This window comes from Lissotriton helveticus, chromosome 8, assembly GCF_964261635.1.
Source record: "Lissotriton helveticus chromosome 8, aLisHel1.1, whole genome shotgun sequence".
Classification (NCBI taxonomy): domain Eukaryota; kingdom Metazoa; phylum Chordata; class Amphibia; order Caudata; family Salamandridae; genus Lissotriton; species Lissotriton helveticus.
Genome location: NC_136069.1, coordinates 989,564,503 through 989,583,979, shown reverse-complemented (window position 1 = coordinate 989,583,979; position 19,477 = coordinate 989,564,503). Strand labels below are relative to the sequence as shown.

The 19,477-nt window shown below is 47.1% G+C and overlaps 1 protein-coding gene across 1 annotated transcript in view; it reads right to left on the bottom strand.

Moving 5' to 3' along the window:
- Positions 1 to 1,100: 1,100 nt before the first annotated feature.
- Positions 1,101 to 19,477, bottom strand: part of LOC144771843 (omega-amidase NIT2-like) — an 823,895-nt gene continuing 805,518 nt past the window's right edge. The window contains exon 10 of the mRNA XM_078656107.1: positions 1,101 to 1,372. Within this exon, the coding sequence (XP_078512233.1) occupies positions 1,281 to 1,372 (92 nt within the window). The 3' untranslated portion in view covers positions 1,101 to 1,280. The remainder of the gene's footprint in view (positions 1,373 to 19,477) is intronic.

The window sequence follows — 19,477 nt, the reverse complement described above, 5'->3', positions numbered from 1 at the left end:
CCTTTCTTTTTGTAACATCTCATTACGTAACATCTTTCATGTAAATCTGGACAGACAGCGCTTAGAGACCCCTGTGGTTATAACGCGCCATACAAATTAAATAAATAAATAAATGTTCCCAATGCTATTTCACCAGGCACGTTGTCCAGTGCACTCACTGCTGATGATCCAGCCGCCTCACATAACCAGAGCAGCGGCGCCCGCGGATTGCCGCTGGAGGGCTCAGCAGTCACTAAGATGTAGTCCCCCACACCGCTTCAGATGCGCTCTACTTTAGCACCACCAACGCAGTCAGCAGAATTTTACCCACACTCCTGTGGTTAAAGAGCTCCCCACGCTAGGTGCTCTGCGTTTCTCAAATTGTACGGAGACGGGTGGCACAAGATCACATCACGCCTCGTCATACAACACCGGTCCGATCTTTGCTCCCCGCCTCCGTAGCGCGATCCCTGGGCACACACACCCCCACAGCTGCAGCTCCTGTGTGTGTGATGTGCCAACATGGAACACAGTCACAGGCAGTCTGTAGTTGCGCCGCTTTTGCTTGCGATGGCCACACCCTGCAACACCGTCCGTGGTGCTTCCACCCTGCGCCGCTGCTAAACGATTACAGCCAACAGCCAATTCTCCACTTGCCTGTCAGAGCTGCTCACGAATGGGTCCACCACTACAGCCTTGTCTCCGGAGCGGCAGGGAGCACACCGCCCTGCTCCATGCTGTGTTACGGTTTAGCTCAGGTATGCCGCCATCTTATTTGCAGCAGATCACGCAGGCTAGTCTACAAACTCCCGATTAAGGCTCATCGATGTTGCAGCACGATACTGCTGCTTACTGGGTGGTTTCACTTAAGTTCTGCTATTTAGTGCTGTCGTTTGAAAGGTCAATGGATGTCAGGTCCGTAGATTACTGATGGATTATTAGTGTGGCCATCTTGCCTCAAGCTCGCTGGCGCCCCCCCCTCCCCCAGTTACCTGTTTTATTTGCCTCCAATTGATAGATTAGGGGCATGTCATGTCAAAGCAATCCAATATTCATATAATAAAGTATTATTTGTGTGGTTTAACAATATATTTATTTAACACTGTCAACCAGACAAAATAGCAGCTAAAGGAAGATTTATTTCAGTGATAAGCCTTCGTCCAGTTAATGTGTTTGAAGTTGACATTATTAGGGAAATCAGTTACATTGATTGAAGAGTCACATGTCTACCAACAGTTACAACAGCCAGGAAAAGAGTTTCTTAGCATGGTAATCATTCTCTTGGATATGCAGTCTTTGATTCATTCTTTCTTAGCCTCTACACTGTAGAGATCAGCACGTTTTTGAAAGTGTATGGGAATTTGCTGACGTACATCTGTCAAATACTGTAAATCTGTATAAAAGAAAAGTAGGAACACAAAACACAGTCAATTTGACCCAAAATTCAACATCTAATTCTTTCTTATAATTTGGCTTGCACAATATGTTAGTTCCTGAAATACAGCCTTTACACTAGTAGGGCCTTGTAACTGGTATTTATTTTTAATTTTCACAGAATAAAAAACGTGTTAATACCCTAGGTAACATCAAGCTGGAGTCAAAATTGAGTTTATAAATAGACATTTTAAAAGTAATAGACTGCAGATTATCAGACAATGGCAGCAATCATATATTCCAAACTAATTTTAAAAGGATGTCTCATAATACGTACTGATTAATTGTTACCATCCTAGGAAAACTCAGGTTATTACACATTCTCAAGATCAAAGTGTTGAGACATCTAGGTAGCCAAATAGCTCAATTTGTCAGGTTCTTTGGAAGAAAAAGGATCAGTCATGGAAAGGAACACAGTTACCTATTACTTAACTTATCATCAATGAATATCCATTCAGCTTTCCACTACATCAAAATAAAACATGAACATCAAGTACCTACAAATACATTAATGCAATATTACTTTAAAAAAAGAAATATAGTATATATCTTCTTACTTTGTCTTTATTCAATCTTTCAAATGCAGATCATAAAAGATATGCAAACAAATACTATAAAAACTGAAATATTAAAAAAATCTATGATAAAAACCCTTTGGTAACTTACATTCAGTGGAATAAAGTGCTTGGATCATAATTTAGAAGCTCAAGATAGAAACTCAAGATAAAAATGGCTGCATGTTGGACGGCTAAATTCTCATCCCCCAGCAACAGCTTTAAGAAATTTTAAGTGCATAGGTCGAGCTGCTGGTTCCTTATTCTTGAATTTCCCAGGCGTCAGGCTGCATCCGGAAACCTTTGCTTTGCTGAGTAATACCAGGGGTGTAACACAGGCCCCTGCAGCCCCCGCGGTGTGGGGGGGCCACAAGCTCCAGGGGGGCCCCTCGGCACTGCCCTCTGGTCGTAGAGCTCCTGATTGAGCGCAGAGGGGGCCCCTCTGCGTACCGTGCAGGGAGGCCCTCTCAATTTTCATTACGCCAGTGAGTAATACCCCTGGCACGTGCCATTGGATGGCTCCATTCGGCTCAGAGTGACGTCTTCAGCGTCAGTTATGACGTCGCTGCACCTATATAGGCACCACCCAGGCACGCGGACGTCGGTATGTTTTGTTTTTTTCCACTCTAGAAGCGCAGAGCTAAGAAGTAATTGGTGTAGTTGTGTGCAAAACTAGGCCACTGAAAAGGGAAGTAACCCTAGCCCTACAACATTAGTAGGCAAAGGATAGAGGCATGGGTGGGGCTGTAAGGAATTTGCAGCTAGATAGAATCCCCACCAGATAATGCGTTCCTGAAGAAAAGTAACGTGTTCATCTAATAGAGACTTCTAGCTGCAGATTCCTTACCTTTGAATTAGATACCCAAGCCATACCATCCTGGCAGTGGGTTGCGGACCAATTCCTACACTAGGAAGTCCTGCAGGACCGAATAGGCAAAGTGCCAGTCCTTGCAGACCTGACTGTCCAGGCAGTAGTGTTTGGCAAACGTGTGCAAAGATGCCCACGTTGTTGCCTGACAGATGTCCAGAACTGGGACACCCTGAGCCAAGGCCGTAGTCGCAGCCTTGCCCCTGGTGGAATGGGCCCTTAATCCCTCAAGAGGCTGCTTCTTTGCCAGGGCACAGCAGATCTTGATGCAGAGAATGACCCAGTCAGAGATGGTTCTTTTCTGTACCGCCCTTCCCCACAAACAGTTGGCCGTCCACTCGGAACTCTTTTGTGCAGTCAAGGTAGAACAACAACACTCTTTTTGGGTCCAGTCAGTGGAGAGGCTCCTCCTCTTTAGAGGGATGCGGGGAGCAAAGGAGGTGGGCAACGTGATGATTGACCCAGAATGGAGTCACAACCTTTGGTAAAAAGGAAGCCCGGGTGTGGAGCACCACTTTGTCTGGAAAAGACATCAGATAGGGAGGCGTGCAAGATAACACCTGCAGATCACTCACCCTCCAGGAAGAACAGCTGGAGGGGACAGTTATGTAAAGGCTCGAAGGGAGCCCACATTAGGTACGTGAAGACCAAGTTAAGGACCCACTGTGGCATAACAAAGGCATGGATGGAAACAAGTAAGCCCGCCCTTTTAGAAACCTATGTACAATCAGAGACTTAGAGAGAGAGGGCTGGTCTGGCAGTCACAAAAAAACAGAAAGAATAGAGAGGCAACCCTTGAGAGTCCCAAAGCAGAGCCCTGCTGGGCAAGGGTTAAAATGAATAAAAGGACAATGTAAAGAGAAGCAGAAAGAGGATCTATAGACCTTTCTATACAATACAATACAAATTTCAACCAACGGCAGGCTTATACCGTCAGTGGCGAGCTGCCTGGCAGCCAAAATAATGTTACATACTTTGGGAGGAAGGTCAAAAGCCATTAACTGCTGCCGCTTAATTTCTACATATGGAGGCGCAGAGTTGACAGGTTCCGGTTGAGAACCCTCCCCTGTTGCTGTGATAGAAGATTCTCCTGACGGGGTAGCCTAATCGGAGGATCAATGCTCATTTTCAGAAGCTCTGGATACCAGACTTTCCTCACCCAGTCCGGAGCCACAAGAATGACTTGGGCCTGGTCGCTCCTGGTCTTCTTCAGAACCCTGGGCAGGAGTGGAGCAGGAGTACAGTAGCCTGAGCTCTTCCCTTGCCAAAACGTGTCGTTGAGCGATAGCCGCTTTGGAAACTACAGCAGACAGCACTGATGATACTGCACGTTCTCTTCAGAGGCAAACAAATCTAACCAAGGTTCTCCCCACTGCTGAAAGCGATCTTGTGCCACTTCCGACTAGAGATGCCATTCATGATCTGCTAGGCATCGACGGTGGAGTTTGTCCGCCCTGAAGTTCAGAGAATCTGCCAGGTGTTGAACCACCAGGATTATGCCCTGCTGTCCCAACCATGTACAAAAGCGCAGGGCCTCCCAAAAAAGGGTCCACAACCCACCCTGTCCTGCTTGTTGTAGTACTACATGGCAGTGGTGTTGTCCGTGAACATCTGCACTAACTTACCCTTGACAAAGGGAAGAAATGCTTTCAATGCCAATCGAATTTATGTGGAACCCTGGCTCCATCGGAGACCAGAGTCCCCTGATCTACCAAATGTCTGCCCCATCCCAGAAGTGATGCATCCGTCACGACTGTGAGATCTGGTTGGGGAAGGGAGACGTGTTTAACGTTGACCCAACTACGTTCGTTAACCATCCCTGCATATATTTTCCAGCTCCTTCTGAGCTTTGAACAATATCGGTGTGATTTCCCTGATGCTGTGGCCACTGGAACTTCAAGTCCCACTGCGGAGCCCACACACACCACTTGGCATGCTTTACCAACAGGATGCAGGAGGCCATGAGGCACAACAGCCTTACATTAAGTCTTACTAAAATCCAGGATAGAGGCTGAAACCTCAGAATCATAACCTGAATATCCTGGACTCGCTGTTTGGGAAGATAGACCCAAAACTGCACTGTGTCCAGAACAGCTCAGATGAAAAGGAGCGCCTGAGAAGGAGTGAGGTGCAACTTCTGCATGTTTTAGAGCACCCCAGTGAATGCAGGAGGTTTGCCATAGTCTGAAGGGGGGAGATGACAGCCTGGGGTGAGGACGCCTTTAATAGTCAGTCATTGAGGTAGGGGAAGACAGACACCCCTAACCTGCACATAGAAGCTGCGACCACCGTCATCACCTTGGTGAACACCTGAAGGGCACTGGTAAGGCCGAAGGGGAGCACAGTAAACTGAAAGTGCTCAGGGCCCACATTGAACCGCAGCTAATGCCTGTGACCAAGCAGGATGGGGATGTGAAAATACGCATCCTGAGGTCCATCCAGTCTTCTAGGTCTAGGGCAGACAGGACCTGAGCTACAGTGAGCATCTTGAATTTCTCCTTCTTGAGGAAGAGATTTTTGGTCCGAAGATCTCAAATGGGTTGCATCCTTTGTTCTTTGGAATCAGAAAGTATCAGGAATAACAACCACTGGCCACTTCTGAAACTAGGACCCTTTCTATAGCTACCTTGGCCAAAAGAGCTGTAATTTCCTCCTGGAACAATTTTAAATGATCCTCTGTGGACCATTCCTGATTTGGCAGAATGGGAGGAGTAAAAGAAAGGAAAGGAAGAGAATAGCCCTCCTGAATGATCTGCAAGACCCATTTCTAGAATGTTAAGGATCTCCAGTGGGGGAGATGATGATGGATTGTCCCGCAAACTGGAGTGGTGTGGGCTTGGAGAGTCAGTTAAGGAATGCTTGGAGGCTGTGGCTGCGGCTGCGGCTGCCGAGGCCAGGGTGGCTAATGACTTCTGGCTTCCTTTCCTACGCCGGAATGAACCGCGTCCACATCAGAAGCCTGTGCAGGATGGTAGCTGGGATAGGGGGGACGTGGCTGGAAACCCCTTCCGTTGCCACAAAAGGAGTGAAAGGTAGACTGGCCACAAGGAGTAGAAGAGAGGCCCAAGGATCCAGCCGTAGCTCAAGAGTCCTCGAACCTAACTAGGGCCAAATCTGCCTTTTCCCCAAAAAGGCGGGTTTCAGCAAAGGGCATGTCCACCACCCTAGAAGCCAGCTGTCCTAAGCCAGCGTGGAGTCTCAAGGCCATCAAATCCGTTGTAGGAAGGCCACACCTTAATATTAATTTTGCTGCATCTCTTCCATCCTTAACTGCCACAGAAAGCACAGCCTGGGCCTCCTCCGGGACTTGTGGCAACACTTGAGCAACGGTATCCCAAAGGGAGTGGGAGAAACGGCCCAATAAACGCACAGTATTCACCGACCTTAATGCCGGGCTGGAGGAAGAAAACAATTTCTTTCCAAATGAATCCAGACGCTTCAATTCCCTATCCGGGAGAGCGGAAGGGAACGCGCTCTGTGACGTGGAGGCCTGCACCACCAAGCTTTTATGGGTGAGGTGTTGGCTGAAGAACTTTGGGTCGTCCGGAGCTGGGTGATGGCAGCAGGTGATTGTCCTATTCACAGGAGCCCCTGTGCTAGGCTTGGACCACGCGCCTAGAAGGACATTGGTAAGCGCTTCATTAAAGGGCAAAAGGGGTTCTGAGGTGGAAGTCCAAGGCCAAAGCACTTCAGTCAGGAGATTAATCTTGACCTCCATTGAGGGCAGCTCAGTCCAAGGACCCCGGCTGCCCTCTTAACCTCCATGGCATAAGATGCCCTCTCTTCCATAGCCACAGTTGGCGGAGGGAGCATGCCTGTATCTGGAGTGTCCATTCTACTGGCTTCCCCAAGTTCCCCATACCAGTCTAACTGTTCTGCAGAGTCATCCTGGTGTTCCAGAGGGTCCTTAGACCTTTCCCATTCTTCTCCCGAGCCATACACATCAACAAAGTGTTCAGGCGACAACATAGTACCCCTGAGTTCAATCAACGTCTGATTTGGCGTCGACTGATGTTGTTCCGACTCCATGTCGTCTGGGATAAGGATGGGGCTGGCACCACCGATAGGCATGGGCAGCCCTGCAGGCACCGACTTCGGATCCGACGCTAGGGGAGGTCGTGGTGGCATGACTGGTGTTGACCCAGATCCATTATCGGATCTCTGAGGCCCCATCAGCGCCGTGGCCAGAGCTGAAGGCATCAAATCAGATGGGGCCCCTTCCTACCCCACGGGCCGAAGGTTCACCAGAGGGGTCGGCACGTCGCATGGACTCATAGAACTCCTTGATCTAAGCGGGGGTCGCGCTGGTTCCTGGAAAAGGAGGAAGGCGCATAGTGGACCCTGGCTCTTGCTCTGTGCCTAGAGCGTCAGTGCTCCTTATCTGCTTCGCCGATGGATGACAGTCGAGGTGAAGATGAAGAACCCTTGGACTTTTTCTTTTTCTTGTCCCTTTCCCCTGAGTTTTCTGATGACCTTGAGTGGGTTGAAGAGGACTTTGGGCTCCGAGAGCGGTCCTGCGACGTCCTCTTCCTCGATCTGGACTGGGACCTCCACGGAGTCTTGGTTGATGGTGTCGGCTGTTGGACCGCAAGGAGCTTCAAAGCCAGCTCCTATAAGGTCTTAGGAACCACGGCCCATCAGTCCGAACATGACTTCATTTTTTTTTTAATTTAAAGTTTTATTGTTTTATTGCAAGGAAATACAGCAAGGCATTATAATAAACAACACACAAAAACACAAGAAAAAAAAAGCAGAATGTCATCAAAAAAGAGAAAAGAAGAGCAAGTTATATGACAAGATTTTAGCAGAAAACAGATTAGAATAGCAACTATAGAGTACATAAAATTAAATCAAATCCACTCGGCAATTGGTGCCCATATTTTTTCCCCCATGATTCTTTTTTTTACCCCCTTGAGCTTATAGATAGCAGATTCCATATTAAACATAAAAAGTAATTTTTCCTTCCACATAAAGAACGTGGGGGGATCCTGACTAATCCATTCTTTGGTGATACAAGATCTAATTGCGGCCATACATAGAAAAAGAAAATAAGAGATTGGTCTAGGCCGAGTAGTAGTGTAATCTATACCAAGCAATACTAATTCATTAGTTACCTTTATATTACATTACAAAATAATAGACAAAAAAGTTTCAATTTGTTGAAACAGCGATGATAATTTAGGACAGAAAAAAACCATATGCAATTCATCAGCTGCATACAATCCACATCGGCTACAATTCGTACCTGCCGACGTACTCCATTTAACTACTTTTTTAGGAGTATAATAAAGGTTGTGAATACACATGAAGTGTTGAGATTTCATCATCCCAGTTATAAGACATTCTGCAGCCATTCTTATTGACAATAAAATATCAACATCTACTATGCCTAGACTGTTGGCCCATTTAGTCTGACATTGACCTAAATCATCACCAAATTCCTGCATTAGGCTTGAATATATAGCACCTATCCGAGGTTTTCTTTGTAAAAGCTCTAATAAAGAATTTTTAATCGGTGGAATAGCGGGATGGCCCTGTAAGAAGCTACGAAGTTGTAGGTATTTAAAAAAATCATTTCTTCCCACAGAAAAATTGGTCATTAAATCCTGAAACGAAATCATTTGCCCATTACAAAATAAATCACCCAGGTGCTTTATTCCTTTCTGCTGCCACCTATACATAGTTAGATCATAAAAAACTTCTGGAAATAGCTCCATTGATATAAGAGGAGTGTAGAAATTTAATTTCGCTAATTTAATATGTTTTCGAATTTTCTGCCAGACTCCAAAAGCAGATTTCAAAGTCTTATATTTAGTTTTTTTGTGATAACTGGGTTCTACTATTCTCAAAAAACTACCCTTAACTTTCTCGCCCAAAATCATTTGGTAAATTGATGGGGTCTGGCATTCTGCAAGTTCAATTCTTTCATCCAAAATGAGAGGACCAATGTATTGTAGGACAGCAGAAAAATAATAAAAAAGAAAATACGGTACGTTCCAACCACCACATTCCTTGCTAAGAATCATTTTTTTTGCAGCTTTTCTATTGCGTTTATAGCCCCAAAGGAAGCGAAATGTGGTTCTTTCTAAAATTCTGAAGGAATGTAGTTGGAAATCCAGAGGAATTGTGCGAAATAAGTATAAAACCTTCGATAGAACCAGCATTTTTAAGATGTTGGTTCGGCCAAAGAGGGACAACCGTAGATGATCAAGACTTCAGATCGTGGTCGCGCACGAGACACCAGAGGCAGATGAGGTGAGGCTCGGTGACCGACATCGTGTGGGGACAAGCCCCACACAACTTAAATCCTGTCTTCCTCAATGACATCCTTTGCACACAATGGAAAAAGTCTAGGAGGTCGACAAAAAGTAGAGAAAAAGCCTGACAAAAAGCGACAGAGGGGTAGCTTATCCCAGATCGGCGCTTAACTGGCGCAGACAGAAAACAACCGACGTCCGCATGCATGGGTGGCACCTGTATAGGTACTGCAATGTCATAACCGACGCTAATGACGTCAAGCTAAGCCGAATGGAGCCACTCAACTGCACGTGCAAGGGGTATTGCTCAGGAAAAGTTTCCAGACCCAGCCTGACGCCCGGGAAAATTCAAAGGTAAGGAATCTGCAGCTAGAAGTCTCAGTCAGATACATCTAAATAGATTATTGTTAAAATAACATACTCCTCCTTTGTGCTAAAATGCTCTTTCAAAAACTAGCAACGGAAGACATATCTCACAATCGTTAAGTTGCAATAGAAAGAATAGAGCAGCTTTGCACTTTGAGAATTTATATCTATGCAAGAGCAGTAATAAAAACCACCTCGTATATGGCAGATAGTATCAACAACAAAATACAAAATGTAATAGAGTTTGGCTAGATTGCTCATCACATCGGCAGGTACTAATGGTTGCGGCGGAGTATTGGCTTAACGCAAAACATAATAGCCAGCAAATGGAACCAAACCGGAATCTGGCCATTAAGGTTCTCTCGCACACATTTGTCACATAGAATAAAGAAGAGGTAATTGCTGGGCCCATCTCAATTATGCAATAGTCTCTAACCAGGGGTTTAGCCACTTCCGTTAATTCCCTGGAAGCCTGACTATGCTTAAAAAAGCAACCCAGAACCTTATATTTATCCTTTTTCATGATGGTCTCTGGATGCTCAAACAAATGTACACAGCCAAGGGCTACGAAGCAGTCTTTGATATGTTTTAACCATGGAATTGCCAAACCACAGGCACAAGATAGACAATCTCTATGACTGACCGATTAAGTTCAGTTTCCTTTTTAGCCCATATTGGGCACAAGAGTACCAAAGGGGTGGCATTTATAGTATCCTGCACATACTCCATACCGAAATCCTGGTGCGGGAGAAATGATGAGTCGAGGGTAGGAATGCCTAATAACCGGTGGCAGAATCTATTCTCCTCTGTCTGCATAGCACGCACATCCCTGCATCCCCAAACACCCATTCCATAGGTTAGAATTGGCAAACATTTTCGATTGTATAGCTCAAGAATCGGTGCAATAGGTTTTTTGTCAATGGACAAAGACCCCTCGGGTTGCTGCTCTTCCAGCGCACAGCTCCTCCAACAGCGCTCCTAGGCAATGCCTCTGCCTACCACAGCCGCTGACCTTGGTTCGAGGCCATATGCCTAACCCTCGGACTGCTCTTGTCTGCCATCTTTCAACTTTATTTTCTTATTTCCTTACTGCCTACATTTAATTTTATTTCTTTACTGATTTTTATTTAATTCCTCCTCTCGCCGCTTGCTGCCTCCTTTCAACCGTTTTCCCCGCAGCTTGTGCTTCCGCGTGTTCCCGTCCTCCCCCTGGACCCTACTTAATGGCGGCCGCTGCACGCGGAGACTGGCAAGAACCCTACGGATACTGCTCTCCTAGCGCACAGCTCCTCCAACAGCGCTCCGAGGCAGTGCCTCTGCCTTTCAATGCCGCTGACCCCGGTTTGAGGCCCTGTGCCTCGCCCTGGGACTGCTCTGCTTTTTCCTCTACTCTTGCCTGCCATCTTTCAACTTTATTTTCTTATTTTCTTACTGCCTTTGTTTAATTTTATTTCTTTAATTATTTGTATTTAATTCTTGCTCCTCTCGGCGTTTGCTGCCTCCTTTCAGCTGCCTCCCGCGTGTTCCCGCTCCCGCCTGCCAGCTGTCCTGCTCTCCCCCGACCCCTACTTAATGGCGACCATGCGCAGCTGGCACGCCAAATGCAGGCCAAAGGCAAGCCCGTCTGTGCCTGTCCGTGACCCAACCATGACCCCAATGTGGGTTAATCACCACATTACACATCAAACCCACGGATAAGAACAATTTCTTCCACTATCAGAGTTATCATCCGTCCAACCTTAAGAACAACCTGCCCTATGGGAAAATTCTTGCCTATCCGGTGGAATTGCTCTAGGAGAGAGGGCTTCAAATTACATGCTGAGGGGCTAGTCAACAAACTGAGAGAGAGGGGATACCCTAGAAAATTGTTAAAACAGTCACTAAAAAGAGCATGGTTTACTCTGCGACAGCACTTACTAACAAAAAAGACAAAAAGGCAAACAGATCGAATTGTATGTGTGTCCACGTTTGGACCACACATACATCCCATTAAATAGATTATTGCGAAGCAACTGGTATCTGTTGGACTTGGCCCTCTTGGCAGGGTCATCCCTGAACTTTTTGCCTTCCTCCAATACTCTCTCTGACCTGTTTTTGTTGGTTTAATGACTCTGGGCACTTTACCACTGCGGACCAGTGCTAAAGTGCATATGGTCTCCCTATGTAAAATGTAACTGTGATTGATTTCCATGATTGGTTCATTGGGTTTACTGTCAGTCCCCAGTAAAGTGCACCAGGAGTGCCAGGGCTTGTGAATGCCAATACTGCTAGTGGGCCTGCAGCGCTGGTTGCGCCACCCACAGAAGCAGCCTTTTAAAATGTGTCTAGGGTCTGCCATTGCAGAACCTGCGTGCAGTCTGGTACTGTCATGCTGGCTGGGCAAGTGCACACACTTGCCAGCCTCTAAACCTTCCCTTAACTTCATATTAGTCACCCCTATGGTAGGCCCAAGGGCAGGGTGCATTGTAAGTGTAAGGTAGAACATGCTCTGATGTGTGTGGCATGTCCTAATAGTGAATTACTGCCAAATTCGTTTTTCACTATTGTAAGGCTACCTGTTCCCTTTAGGCCAGATGGGCTGCTGGAATTATTACACTCTATAATCCCAGCAGGCTCAGGGAACATGGTAGAAAATAAAGTTTAGTATGCCTGAACTCAGAATAATAAAATACTTCTTTTAGTAAAGTTTATTTTAATATCCTGTGTTTGCAAATGCTACTTTTAGAAAGTTAGCATTTGCTTGCCTAACCATTTCAGCCCGCCTCTGCTAGTATGTGTATCTGACTGTCTGGGATGTGTGAGTGACAGGGCAGGGGGATGACAGGTGGTGAATGCAAGGATTACACCTTAGTGGGAGGTAGGAGTGCCCCTGGACTCTTAATAGGGCTGTGCTCTGCCACCACAATGCTGGCTCCGCCCCCTGGGGAGCGACTGATGACTCAGCCTGCACCTGGCCCAGGAAGGGCGAAGCACTGTCATCAAGGTACTCCTGGCTGCCCCTGTCCACACAATGCTGGCTCCACCTCCTGTGGAGCATCTGATGTGCCTGCCCCTCACACTGAAAGCAGAAGCCAGAAGTACACCCAACAAGTGCTCGGAGACTGAAAGAAGTAATGCAAAGGCCCCCCTGGCCTGAAAAGACAAAAGAAATGCTGTATAAAAGTAGGAGCCCTGCTCCTTGTAAATCAGAATCCTGTTTCCCACAAAGAACCTCTGCCCAACTAGAAGGAGAAGAAGACGCTGGAAGGACTGGCCTGCTGCTTGCCTTGCTGAGAAAGGAGTGGAGAAGACTTTGAAAAGACTTTTCTGACTTGTACTTGAAACATTCTCCAAGGGCTTGTTGGAGCTGGCCCCCTGATCTGAACCCCAGGACTAGTGGGTTCTTGGTGCCTTTGCTCGTCCTGAAATTCGAGCCGTGTGTGCATCCCGCCGGAGCCAGACTGCGCCCCCATCGCCCCCTCCTAGGGCTGTGGCACTTGGGAGCTTGCCTGCCTTTGTCCCCGTGAGAGCCTCGCTCCGTTCGGAGTTGCTCTCTGCCCCCGGGCTAGGCTTCCTGCTCCTCTGCCCCTTGCCTGCTACTGGAGCGCGCTAAATCGCTCTCACCCCTCCCGTCGGAATTCCTCTCCGACGATCGTGATTTACGTCGGGTTCCACAGCTGCACGGGCCGTGCCCTGTGACCCCGCTTCGCTATCTCAGAGACTGATCAGGCCGCGCTGCCCCCACTGTGGAGACCCCCGCACCGCCGTGCTGAGGGTCGTGGGCCGTGCCTGCCTGATTGCATACGCCCGCTGACGTCAGGATCCAGAAGTGCTCCCAATCACCTGAGTCGCACTGACCCGTGCCGACTCTCACCAAGCAACCGCAACATTCTCCAAGTCCCTGATATCGGGCTCGGGGCCCGCAACTTGTTATTTCCCCATCCCTGGAGCTGATCGTGTCGGAAGGCCGAGGGATGAAGTCTACACCCCCCCCAGAGTCCTCACGGGTGAGTGAGATCCGAGCGCACACTTCCACCCTTCCATCTGGGACCCCTAGCCCCCTGACAGACGCCCTGCCCCTCAGAGCCTTCCCGCCGTTTGAGCCCGGCTCGCATCTAGCTCTGTCCCCGGTCCGACCCGAGCCGCTGGGATGACCCGTACGCGGCGTAGGCGTGCTCACGCCCGATGCATGAGCCGCGGTAGGGTCCGGGTCAATTTCCTCGAAGGGAGCGAGGGAAGCGCACCGGAGGCCAAAGGCTGGTCTGAGGCCCCCGAACTTGTGCAAAAGGTGCTTTGGAAATAACTTTGACAAAGAGAACTATTTTGAAAGTAATCTGAAGTAAAAAGAAACCTAGCTTGGAACTGTAACAGAAGAAACGCTTGCCTAATTACAATCTTGTGGCCTAATTTAAAAACATTATTATTGGTCTTGTGATAAGTCTTACCTGCATATTTATTTTTACATAAAGGAACATATTTTTATATATTCACAGCCTGGTGTCCATTTGTGGGGGGATTGGTACATTTTACTGTGTGTGTTATTACAAATGCTTAACTGAATAACGGCTAAAGAATAGCCTTGGCTGCTCACGCCACGCACCTAGAGGGTGAGCAAGGGTAATTCTAAGGGGTCATCCTTCGCCCTGACTTAGAGGAGAGGGTCCCTGCTTGTCACAAGTGAATACTTGCGCCAACCAGAGACCCCCAATTCTAACATTGGCAGCAGCGGAAGGATTTGCGAATTTGCATTTGTAGTTGATATACAGTGAATTGCTGATCACCACATAGTGAGAGCAGACCTATAACGCAGCCACAGATTTCCATTTTTTATAATTTTGCTGGGAGATCTCCATGTGTTTTTGAAACGTCATGCCTGGTTCAGTGAGGATGGAAAAGGCAGCAACCAGATGCCTGTCGCCAGAGGAGTTGGCAGACAGGGCAGCAGACATGGCACATGCAATGGAGATGGCAAAGTTAGCTGGACAAATAGAAATGGAAAAGCAAAAATTGGCAATGGAAGCGCAAAAACGCCAAAGAGCTCACTACTTGAGAATGAGAGAACTTGATTTGGAGCTTGAAGCCAGGAGGGCTTCAGCCCAACATCCAGAGATTTGTGTAGCTCACAGGTTGAGCTTTGCTGAGTTGGAGGTGGAGTCCAGCTCAGCTGGTGGCAGCAACATTCAAGTAGCTAGTGCTGACTGCATAGTGCGCCCACCTAGAGATATGGCACCTGACTTGGAGGGGGTTAACATACACCAGGAGGTTCAAGGGCATGAGGTAGCTCCAGTAGTGCGCAGCGTCCCTGAAGGGAATAGGGTAGCTGGCGTAGGAGTTCATGGTCCTAGTGGTGGGAGGGATTCCCCCATGGTTGAGGTCCTGGTGGGTGAGTGTAAGTACCGCCCAGAAGAGTGTGGGTTGTGTGACAGAGACAGTCCGCTACTGTCTGGCCAGTCTCAGGAGAATGGTGTGGAGTATGTGTGTGAGGCGCTGGATGGTGAGGTGAAGGATAGTTTGGTTAACCCTGCTAGGGGCTGTGTAATCCAATTGTGGGAGAGCATATTGTAAGTCCCAGTTTTTCAGAGCTATGCCAACACCTGTTTGAGAGTGAGTTCTCTGACCCCAGGGAGCTCACATTGGAGGCAGACCTTGTGGTGGATTCCAGAGGGTCTGGAGAGGCATTGGTGTGTGACCCTGTGGGGAGTGGCTCAGGTATCTTCCAGCCCAGGGTTGTGGAAGTGGCGCAGAGTAGCCCAGCTAGGTCCTGTAAGTAATCTTTATTGCTCAGTTAATTAAAACCATTGCAAATATTAATACATGGGAAAAATAAAATTATAAAAAGTATAAAAATGACGATGTTCATGATGTTAATAGTCATTGCTACAGAAATGTATACAAATTTTCCACAAAACGTGAGTTAAAATCCGTGAGTCCCTTGGAGAAAGCGAGTACACGATGACAATAGTTTCGTGCGGTAGAAAGTCCTTGCTACTAAAATGTATACTGCTTTCACACCGTGTAACCTTTACGGTAGCATTGGTCCCTTGTATTCCTGCAATGACAGTGTAAAAGGCATTGCCCCTGGGTTTTAAGCATCGTTGTAACGTGCAACTTGGCTCACTGTTCAGTGCCCCTTTAATTTGCTTCTTGATTTTTACTGCAGCTGGTGTCTGCCGTCTGGCTTTCCTGTTTCTTTTCTACTTTCTCTAGAAATTTAACAAAATGGCATGCTAATTGGATGTGTTTTCCATCGAAGCAAGCCATGACCGCTTGCCGGCATGTTCTTATGCCCAGTTTATTAAAGGGCACTTTTAAGTGTAGCCTGCGCTCTGTGACCAGGCCTTTGCAGGTGCAAATTAGATGTTGAATGTCTTCTTTTGCGTTCCCGCATATTCTGCAGTTGATTATTGCTTTGGGCCTTTTCCATGGAGGGAGGTGTTTTTGTGATGGGAGTAGGCCCAGCCGTAGATGCAAGAACTTCTCCTTGATGCTCCTAGTGAACCCAGCTCCTAGGTAGCTTTGGTTGAGGCTGCTTGTATAGCTTTTAATGACCATCCAGCCGTGCGCGCGATTGGCTAGGCTTGCTTTGTCCTCTGTAAATGAGATAGCTCTGACAGATTGGTTAACTAGCTGTTTGAAGATGTTATGGGACCCGCTGCACTTCCAGGCTTCTTGTAGGCACAAGGTGTTTATTGATTGGTTTAAATATTTTGCGGCCGCGCTGTTGCTCTTTCTTTCTATCTCTTTCCATAGGTAGAAGTTGAGACTAGCAGCTTCTCCTCTCTGAATTTTGTGCCATCTTTTAGCATAGGCACCCATTCGCTCCAGGGTTTGATTTCTTAGGCCAAATTCCAGCCTTATTTGTGCCGGCGAGGTGTAAGTGGGCAGACTGAATATCATTCTGATCGCCTTCACTATTGTGCTATTCAATTGCTGAGCGTCTCTCCCTCGTAGGCATTCGCTTCCATATGTTATGGCGGGTGTCAATTTTGCCTGAAGTACTTGAAGTAGGGGAGTGAAGCTTTGGCCAGCTGCTTTCGTTTTTAGGCCCCTTAGTGCTATCGCTATGCTAATACCCCTCCGTTTGATTGCTTCCTTTTGCTGTTGAAATGAGCCCTTGCTGTCCACAATTACGCCGAGGTACTTGTATTCCTCCGCTTTTTCAAGTGTGTGCACTCCCATGTGCCAGCAGTGCCCTACAGATGATCTTTTGGCATTTATCCTCATTGTTTTGGTCTTTGTGAGGTTGATACTTAGGCTGTTCTCTGTTGCATATTTAAAGGTTGTGCTGATTAGATGTTGTAGCCCTATCGGTGTTCTACTAATTAGGAAGTCCGTGATGTTCCCAAAGAGTTGAAGAGATGAGAATGTGTAGTCTAGAATAGAGCTGACGGATGAGTTATGAAAGGTGGCTGTCGGGGGGATGTCGTTTGTGAAGCGACCATTTAGCGCTGCCAGGTTGTGGTGTTCTAGGTCCTTTACACTGGTCCTTGTCAGCCGATTTTGTTTATCCCATTTGCTTATTGCTTGTTGTGGTATGTTCCATGCTCGGAATTGGTCCTCCAGACATGTATCCCTAGTTTGAGACCCTCCCAGGAACATATTAAAGTCCCCTGTTACTATAAGGTTGGGGGTTTCTGCTTCTGCCAGTGTTTTTGAGATTTCTTCCGTCAAGAGGTTCATTCCAGCTTTTTTCTCCCGGGGATGTAGGTATACATTCATAAATCTTAACTTTTGGATTTGGTCTTTTCCCCTCACTTCTAGTTCTATGGTGAGTGTGCACCTGTTCCCTGTCTGTATCGCGTTTATGTGGATGGGGTCGTTGAAGCTCTTAACGGCAGTGTATATTGCCAGTCCGCCTTTTAAGTGGCCATATTTGGCATTTCTTGTTGCTGGGAGGTAATGTGAGGTGAAACCCTGAATTTGGTATGGTTGGTCTAGCCAGGTCTCCTGAAATGCTATAATATCAAATTTTTGGAGGTAATCAAAGAGCTCGAGGTCTTCTCTTTTGTTCCTTAGGCCATTTATGTTCCAGGAACATATTCTTAGCTGTTGTTGTGTTGCGTATTTTTGTTGAGTGTTTTGTCAGAGCCTAGGGGCCCTTGTGTTGATGGTCCTTGCTATCCAGTTCCAATCATCATGGCCAAGTGGCCGGTTTGTTTGCCTGTTGGTCTCGGGGGACATCCTGGGAACTGAAAGGCTTCTGGCCCCCTTTAAGACACTTTTAGTTTTTGCTTGTGATTGTTTGTTTGTCGGATTTTGGCTTTGTTGCTCATTATGTGCCTGGCGTAGTGGTTCAGGGTACCCAGTTTTTTCCAGTCTTTTTAGGCGAATTCCCCAGGATAGAAAGTGTACTTCTAATTCCATTATTCTCGTCGCTGTTTCGTTCCTTGCCCATGTTGTTTTAGTAATCTCCAGATCTGACAGTTGGTTGTAGTGGGTGAATTCCACTGCCACTAGATCTTTTGTACTAATGTCCGACAGGCTGCTGAACGTTGATAGTAGGTATAAGATGTTACCTCGGTTGAGAGTGTCCCCTCTGCCTCTTGACTTGTATTCGGGAATGAACAGTATTATGCCTCTGTTTGCTTCCGCCTGCCCAACCTCCGTTTTTTTTATGTCTTCTGTGCCCGTTTCTATCCCTGGGCTATCGTGTGTCTTGGCTACTGTATAGTCCTCCCCCTGCACTGCCCCGTTGTTCGTGTTGAGGGCTGCTGTAAATTCATGTTTCAGGGTGGGTCCCTTGCTTCCGTCTGCCGTCGGTCCCCCCTTTGAGATTAGTTGGGTGGGGTTCTCCCTTTTTGTCGTCTTTGATATCTCCTTGAGCGGAGATCTTTTTGAGGTCATGGGCGGACTTTCTGTTACAACTACCACTTCTTTTTCTTTTTCTGGAGTCTTAGTTGTCCTGTTAAAGAAGGTTTTTATGTTGGTCGTCTTATTTCTTCCTTTCCTTTTTTGTTTTCGGGGTTTTTTATTTTCTACCCTCAGTTCTTCCTTGGTTGCTTTCCCAGTGATTTCGTTATGGGGGCTTTTGCAGGTTTCTAACTTTTGCCCTTGCGTGTTTCCTGGGTATGTGTTTGTTTGCACCTTGGTTTCGCTCCTTTGATTGTCAGGGAGCTGCCTTAGGGATGTCCCTGCGACACCTGCATAGGTTTTATGAATACATTTACTGGTTTCAGGGCCGATAGGGGTGTTTGGCGCGTGATCTCCTCTTTGACTGTTGGACACAGTAGATGAGTTCTGTTGGTTTACAATGTCTGACTGTTCTCTGTGCTGTCTGTGGGATTGTTTTGGGCCCTCCTCACTAGGATCTGAGTCCATTGCGGTTGTTTTTCCGGATGCCTGTTTTAAATATGCCACAATGTCGCCCAGAAGTTGGGGGATTGAGGTAAGTTTGTCCACTATTGTGTAGCAGGCGCAACTTGGCTGCTCTATTTTAGTTTCCGCTTGCACCCTCTTTATCATGTCGTTCATGTCTGCCAACTTGTTATCAATTTTGGCTACGTGTATAGCCAAGAAATTTAAAAGGGATAGCTGGATGTCCATTTTTTCCGAGTGGTACTGCATGGCTTTTATCGATAGTTGGAGAGTATTTAACAATGATGACCATAGGACTTCCGCGCTTTTTGGGTGATCGTTGGTTGGTGGAGTCTTGTCCGAGCCTGGTGTTCTCTCTTCTGTGTTGTGATCGACCTGACTATTAGCTGGTAAGTATGACGCTACCAGCCTCTCCCACTCTTTTGTTGTTAGCTGGGAATTATCTTCTATGTCAGCCGCAACTGGTTGGTCGTGTGCTGGAGTTATGTCCAGTTTTACGGCTTTTCCGTTTGTTTCCGATGTTTCCATTTCCACTCTTTCCGGCGGTTTCTCTGACTCTCTACCCCGGCCCAAATGGCCTAGATTTTGGGCGAGCTGACTCCCCGGGGCTGTGTCCTGTTCCCGATCAGTGGTATGTTCCGCCTTCGCGGTGGAGATGATGCTTCCTGAGTTTTGATTTATTTTGTTTATTTGTTCAGCCTCCTTTGTAGGCTCCATATCTGCCT